General features: G+C 47.1%; 1 protein-coding gene and 1 pseudogene across 1 annotated transcript; one reads left to right on the forward strand and one right to left on the reverse strand.

Annotated features, from left to right (window-relative positions):
- Positions 1-222: 222 nt before the first annotated feature.
- On the reverse strand, positions 223-769 carry LOC108490206 (annotated as a pseudogene).
- Positions 770-2,747: 1,978 nt separating this feature from the next.
- LOC103725820 (lysine-specific demethylase 4D-like) lies at positions 2,748-3,818 on the forward strand. Its single transcript, XM_008823141.1, has one exon. The coding sequence runs from the start codon at positions 2,748-2,750 to the stop codon at positions 3,816-3,818; it is 1,071 nt and encodes a 356-aa protein (XP_008821363.1).
- Positions 3,819-8,000: the final 4,182 nt, after the last annotated feature.

Here is an 8,000-nt window from a genome sequence, read left to right on the forward strand (position 1 = left end):
CATTTTGACTTGCATTAATGCTTTACATCCTGCATTCATATTAAAAATTCACACACAAATGAAAATGAAAATACCTGATTTCTGTCCCCTGTTTTCCACTGGCAATCATATACTTAGGTACCTTTTGACCCCATGGGAAAAAAATATCTAACATTCAGAACTACTGGTAACAGGAAGAGGAAAAAAATATTTAGAATGAAATGCTTTCCCCATAGTGGATTCTTAAGCACATTCTCCACATATGCGGAGTGCTAGCTGGATATCTTTTGGAGCAGTTGTTGGACGTTTGGCATGGATAGCACACAGGTTGGCATCTTCTAAAAGGCCAACCAGAGCGGCCTCATTGCCTCCTGCAAAGCCCCAATAGCTGCTCTCTGGAAGCGCAGATCTGTTTTGAAGTCCTGAGCAATTTCTTACACCAGATGCTGGAAGGGGAGTTTGCAAACCAGTTCAGGGGCCTTCTGATGGCGTCTGATTTCCAGGAGGGCCACCGTGCCAGGCCTGTAATGACGAAGCTTCTTTGCCATCCATTAGAGGGCGCACTCTTGCCAGCCGCTTTTGTAGCCAGTTGGTTCCCGGGTGCTTTGCCACCGGTGGATTTGCGGGCAGTCTGCTTTCTCTGCCGTGGTACAGTCACCTCCTTATTTACCCCGCCTTCTTCGACTGGAGACTTAGTGTGATAGTTACACCGTAGGTGTGTCAATTGAGGCTTCCCACTGCATGGACACTTATTCTCTGCATTTTGACATGTTGTGATCTCTGTAATCATCTCCATCCACTGCAGAAAGAAACTTCTTTGATAAGACGTGAGAGTTACACTTATCTGTTATGTAAGTATTTAGAATAGAGTTAGAGATCATATTGGTTTAGAAAAATATCAGTAAAGGTCAGGCGTGGTTGCACACACCTTTAATCCCAGCACTCTGGGAGGCAGAGGCAGGTGGATCTCTGAGTTCCAGGCTAGCCTGGTCTACATAGTGAATTCCAGGCCAGCTGGGGCTACAGGGAGACCCTGTCTCAAAAATACAAAAAAAAAAAAAAATCAGTAGCAGGTTCTCTAGGGTCTATGACCTCTCTAGTCATGGATATTTGGCTAGGTTTACAGTATCAGGCATGAATTTCCTCCTGTTGAGTGAGTCTTAAATTTTATTTGACAGCTGTTAGTCCCATGAAAAAGTGCCACTATTGCGCTATTGGGGGTATTGCTGTGGTTCATAGGCATTACATCTGGGCAGGACTCCTGACTGCTGTCCTCCTGTGGCCTTGTGTAACATCTTCTGATACTGTAGGAGCTGACCCACAGCGGGGAGGCTTCCAGGTCAGTTCCAGCTCTGTCTTTCCAACTCCTATGTCCAAAGTGTGTGGTGCCTTCACATTCTTTGAGGCAGGGTCTTCCTGTAGCCCTAGCTGGCCTGGGGCTAGTTCAGGCTAGCTTTACTTTCCCAGAGATCTGCCTGCCACTGCCTCCAGAGTGCTGGGATTAAAGGTGTGTTCTACCACGCCCAGCTTATGTCTGTGTTTTTAAGTAAGCTTCTCTCCCTCTTTCTCAGTATTACCCTCTTCACCTCCATAGTTAAAGCCCCCTCCCATTTTTTAAATTTCCCCCTTGATAATACCTGTGTCCTGCTGTTCCCCTCTCTAGAGCTGCTTCTCCCCCCCCCCCAGCCCCATGGTCTTTGGTGCTTTCCTGGCTTCTATGGTCATTTCAGGTTATACATAAAATCTAAAGATTCAGAGCTAGGATCCACAAGCAAGAGAGTACATTTGTTGTTGTCTTTCTGGGTCTGGGTTACCTCACTCAGAATAATAATTTTTCATCTCCATCCATTTACTTGAACATTTTATTTTCATTTTTCTTTAATGTTGAATAGAATTCCATTGTGTATATGAACCACATTTTCATTAGCCACTCCTCATTTGAAGGACATTTAGGTTGCTTCCATCTCCTACTATTCTGAAGTAGAGTGGCAAGGTCACGGATGAGAGGTGTCTCTTTAGCGGGTATAGAGTCCTTTGGGTCCATGCCCAGGCGTGGTGTGGCTGGATCATGTGGTAGCTCTACATGCCTATGATTTTTCTCTTGTAATTCAATCTTTTTAAACAATTGTGTTTTGTGCCTTGTTTCCTTACTGAATGCAATATTTTCCTTTGTAATTTATTCTGCTTACACCTCTCCTTTCCTTTGCTGACTCATTCGGGATCATATTCCAATGTGCTTTTTTTTTTTTTTTCAGTTTGATGAAGTTTTTTTTCTGTCTTGTGATAGGAACTTACATCTTGATTTTAGCAGGTGATACCAGTTCTGTTTCCTTTAGTGATGCTAGAACGTTTCAACTTCAGTTTAGTTTTTTAAAAGACTGTGTACTGTGGTTTAGGCTTACTGTTTTCGGCAACTTTGAGGAGACCTTCTACTGAGTGATCATCAGCTACTCTGCATGGAAGCTTGAGATTCAAAGAGAGCTCAAACCCAATACAACATCTCTGAGCCTCAGGCTGACCCAGCGCCAGGGTGGACCCACTGACTCCATAGGAAGACTCCAGTATACAGGCGGGCAAAACACTGCTGACCTAGGTGAAGTACCCTTTGTAAGACAGCAAGACTGGGACAGTGCCACTTTGTTTAAAATTCAAGTCTGACTCACAAATAAGTCAAAGCATTTCCTTAAAGACAGGAAATTAACCACTAGGCACTCCTTCAGGAACTGGAGCCTCCCACCCAAACCTAAAAAGGCAGAGTAGCTGCAGCCATGACCTCTGGACACCGTGCAAACCAGAAACCAGGCTGTGCCATCATGACATTCCGACCAACCATGGAGGAGTTTTCAAATTTCAACAAGTACATTGCTTACATGGAGTCCCAGGGAGCTCACCGAGCAGGACTGGCCAAGGTCATTCCACCCAGGGGATGGAGAGCCCGGCAGTCCTATGACGACATCGGCCACATCGTAATCGCCTCCCCCCTGCAGCAGGTGGTCTCTGGCAGGGCAGGTGTGTTCACTCAACACAGTAAGAAAAAGAGACCCATGACCGTGGGGCAGTACCGCCACCTGGCCAACAGCAAAAAGCACCGCACCCCTGCACACCTGGACTTTGAAGATCTGGAGAGAAAGTACTGGAAAAACCGCCTCTATGTGCCACCCATATACGGAGCCGACGTCAGCGGGTCCCTGTTTGACGAGAACACCCAGCACTGGAACGTGGGGCACCTGGGAAGCGCTTTGGACCTGTTGAGGCAGGAGAGCCAGGTGGTGATCGAGGGCGTGAACACGCCCTACCTGTACTTCGGCATGTGGAAGGCCACGTTCGCGTGGCACACGGAGGACATGGACCTGTACAGCATCAACTACCTGCACTTCGGGGAGCCCAAGACGTGGTACGCGGTGCCCCCCGAGCACGGATGGCGCCTGGAGCGCCTGGCCAGGGACCTGTTCCCGGGCAGCTCCCGGGGCTGCCAGGCCTTCCTGAGGCACAAGGCGGCCCTCATCTCGCCCAGCGTGCTCAGGGAGAATGGCATCCCGTTCGGCCGCATGACGCAGGAGGCTGGCGAGTTCATGGTCACCTTTCCCTCGGGCTACCACGCCGGCTTCAATCACGGCTTCAACTGCGCAGAGGCCATCAACTTCGCCACCCCGCGCTGGGTCGACTATGGCAAAGTGGCGTCTCAGTGCAGCTGTGGGGAGGCCAGGGTCAGCTTCTCCATGGATGCCTTCGTGCGCATCCTGCAGCCCGAGCGCTATGAGCCGTGGAAGCGCGGCCAGGACCGCGGAGCGGCGGACCGCGAGGAGGAGGCGCAGCCCGCCACACCGAGCTCAGCTTAGGCATAGAAGCCCCAGCCCAAGGCAGTCCTGCTTCGGCCTGAGTTCTCTGTCTGTTGCACTGGATCTGCCATCCTCTGGGCCAGGGGCAAAGGGAACCCCTGGGCACCAGTCTCCTTGGGGCCCCTCTGAAGCCCAGATTGTTTCCTAACTCCTTGTTACTGGTGCTAGGAGTTCTCCAGATCCTTCTGTAGCCCCATCAGTCACCCCCAGTGTTTTGGTCCCAGTTCTCTGCTTACTGATGAGAAATCTGAAGCTCAGGAGGAAACCCTCCAATCCCCAGGCAAGAGCATCTGAGATCCCAGGGTGTATTGCCCCAGTGCAAGGCATAGCCGGTACCTAACCCCACTGCGGGTTTCTTGAGCAAGCCTGTGCCTCAGAGTCCTGAGATGCTTTGTGGGGATTTCAAACAGCTGGGACACCCACCTGGATGCTGGGGTGTAGATGCCTGATTGCTGGTGATGGCTATTTTTGCACTCCCTGCCCCGCCCCCCACCCCATGTTCTGCTAGCAACTCACAGTGTTCCTGTGTCTCTGGCCAGATTCTCCAGGGACCCTGAGGGGAATCCTGTGACTCTTGGGGACATGGGCAGAATTAGCAGTGGAACATACATGCCTGCTGGATATTGGTCCACTCACCTGAGTTTCCCACTTCTTGCTACTCTGTGAGATATCTGGGGTTAAGAGTAGATGGAGCAATACCTCTGATTCTGATATGCCACCAGTAAATGATAAGCCACTGTCTGTTGAATATGTTGTCAGATTTGGATCTATCCCCAAACCACAGATATCCAAGGTAGCTACAGTTTTGACCTGGCCCCATCCTCTTGGAGACCGTTTGTACTCCAAGAATTGACAACATTTCTGAGGATCTCTGATGATTCTCCTGTAATATGAGACACAGAAGAATGACACATAGTGATGGTCACATTAGGAGTCCTGCATTAGCTAGCAAAATGGCTAGTGGTCAGAGAGGGGGCTAACTCCCCAAAGAACCCTCAACCCCAAGGCAGGAGAGGCAGAGTGGCATTTATAAAGTTTGAAACCACCATTACATCATGCCAAGGCAAAGCCTATATCCAGAGTTGTTACACCAGGCAAAGGGCAGGTCAGTTAGGGAAACAAAAGTTTCAGTTAGGGAAAACAAGTTTCTCAGAATTGCAGAAACAATGGGCTCCATGGAGAAGCAGGGAGGGAGAATGTGCTGCCTGGCTAGCTGGATGTTTCCCAGTATTATAGAAGCAATGTTCCCCCTCGAAACTATAGGCACAGCCTTCATGGCTGGCTGGGTCTCCTTGGCTGACTGCAGTTAGAGCCTTTGGGGGCCAAGACAGGAGCTAGGCAAAAAATGCGGGGTGAATCAAAGGTCAGCTTGAACAAGGTGGAGTTAGTTCTGTCATTTCACTCTACTACATCTAGTCTCCCTGTGACCACTGATACAGACCTTCCCACCTGACTGAATGCTACAGGAGGAGGTACCATTTCTCAGAACTCTCATCTTGTGGCCCCAGCTATGGTCTAGATGCCAGGGACACCTTTTGGTTCCAGGTCTCCCAGGACACCTCTCCTGAGGTGCTGTGGGTAGCTCCCACTGTCACTTGGGCCAACAGTGGATGATGCTGAATTCATTCCCACACTGCAACTGGGCCCTTACCCTGGCCTCACAGAGACAGTGCTCCTGTGAGCGCAGGAGCTTTTCACAGTGCTGTAACAGTACCTGGCCTAGACCCTAGACCTCACTGTTCATGTGGAAACTAGAACTTTGATCAACTGAGTCTCACAGCCAGTTTGAGTAAAACCCCAGGATGATTTTATACATTTATACATTTTATACATTTATTGATTTTTAATAAATTTGTTGCAGAGGACCCGGGTTCAATTCCTAGCACCCACATGGTAGCTACGAACTGTCCTTAACTCCAGTTCTAGGGGACTCTGAAGCCCTCTTCTGACTTCCCCAGCACTGTACAACACAGGTGCACTCACATACTTACTTGCAGGTAATATACGCATACACACAAAAATAAAAAAAAAAATATTTTTTAAAAAGTAAAAGTCATTCTATTTTTTAAAAAATTAATTTGCTCTTTCTGTTGTTTATCTGAAAAACAAAAAAGAATTAGATTGGGGTGAAATAGAGCCTAACATGGTGGTCCACACCAAAGTGTCTCATAGAGACTAAAAACCACTGAAAAGAGGGGGTCAAAACTCTGTTGTGGGACCCAAAAGTCAAAAGACTGATGTTAGAATTTAGCCCAGAGGGCCATGGCTGTTACTGTTAAACTAAACTAATTTTCACCATGAAAATATAGCAGTCATGAATATCTTTGTGAATCTGATCAATATAAATCCTAGAAGATCAAAGACAAGCTGAAACACATTAAAATAGGGGAATTTATGTCAGCTTATCTCATCCAAGAAAGGAAAAAAAAAGTAGATCTGTGTACTTATACAGAAAGACTGCACTGCAACAAGGTAGAATACAGACATTGGCACACGCCTTTAATCCCAGCACTTGGGAGGCAGGAGCAGGCGGATCTCTGTGAGTTCAAGGCCAGCCTGGTCTATATATCCAGTTCCAGGCCAGCTGGGGCTACAGGGAGACCCTGTCTCAAAAAGAGAAAACAAAACAAAACAACAAAACCATACACCCAGTGGCAGAGCCTATCACCTTTTCCTAGTACCATTGATCAACCATAATATTGGCAATGACAGAATGAAAGAAAACAATGTTTTAACAACACCCATTTTATTATGTTTATTTGTTTAGTGTATGTATGTGGTCGGGGGCGGTGGGCATGAGCATACCACTGTGCTTGTACGGTCATGGTCAAAGGAGAACTTGTAGGAGTCAGTTCTCTCCTTCCATCATGTGGATGCGGAAGTTGAACTCAGTCAGGTTCTTTGGTTTGGTGGGAAGCGCCCTAACCTTCTGAGCCATCTCACTGGGTCTAAATCAAATATTCCTAAGCAATACTCAATAGGAGTAGAGATTTTAAAAGCCAGGAAATATGGAGGCTCTTCTTGAAAAGTTAAAATTTTTCTATAAAACATTCTTTAGAGAGAGAAATACTGTCAAAGTAGCCAAATTCTCAGAAAATAGAACAAACATTAGGATTAACTCTGCGCTGGGTGTGGTAGTTCACCTCCTAATCCCAGCACTTGGAAGCTGGAGGCAGGATCAGAATACCAAGGACAGCCTCAGCTTCCTAGAGAATTGGAGGCCTTCCTGGGTTACGTGAGACCCTGCCTCAAAAAGCAAGCGGGCTGGGAATGCAGCCTGGCTGGTGGAGTATTTACCTAGTGTGCAGGAAGCCCTGGCTCCCCTCCTAACACTGCCTACATTGGGTGTGCTTGGAGGGTCAGGAGTTCAAGGTCATCTGAGGATATGGAAGTGAATATAAAATAAATAAGCAAATGAATACAGAGTCATCTTTCGTTGCTTTGTTTTTGACACAAGGTCTCCCTGTAGCCCCAGCTTGCCTGGAACTCCCTGTGTAGAAGAGGCTGTTGATCTCACAGACATCCGCCTGCCTCTGCCTCCTGAGTGCTGGGATTAAAGGTGTGTGCCACTATGCCCAGCTTAAAGCTTTTCTTTTCTTTCTTAAAAAATTTCATTTATTATTTTTATTTGATGTGTATGAGTGTATTGCCTGCATGTATGTAAGTGCACCCATGTTGTGCAGTGCCCTCAGAGGTCAGAACTGGAGTTACAGACAGCCGCTGTATGGGTGCCGGGAATTGAATCTGGGTCCTCTGCAAGAATAGCTAGCGCTCTTAACTGTTGAGCTTTCTTTCTAGTTCCTATTTTTTTGAGACAGTGGCTTGGCTGCTCTCCTCCTCCCATCTCCCAAATGAATGCTGGGATTACAGGCTTGTGTAAAGTCACCACACTTTGTTCCTTTTTTTTTTTTTTTTTAAATTCAAAAATGAAAAAATTAAGATCCTTTTACAATTGTAATGAAGTTTAAAAATTTAGCCTTAATTTTTTCCGCCTTTTTGATTGCTTGAGACAGGGTTTCATTTAGCCCTGGTTGGCCTGGAATTCGGTATGAAACTGAGGATGACCTTGAACTCCTGATCCTCCTGCCTGCATCTCTCAAAAGCTGAGATTCTAGGAGTGCACCACCACACTTGACGTTATTTTGGTCATTTCTGATTTAGATTCTTTTCGGTTAGATTTTC

The sequence above is a fragment of the Nannospalax galili genome, unplaced genomic scaffold, assembly GCF_000622305.1.
Source record: "Nannospalax galili isolate Female #2095 unplaced genomic scaffold, S.galili_v1.0 scaffold469, whole genome shotgun sequence".
Lineage (NCBI taxonomy): Eukaryota > Metazoa > Chordata > Mammalia > Rodentia > Spalacidae > Nannospalax > Nannospalax galili.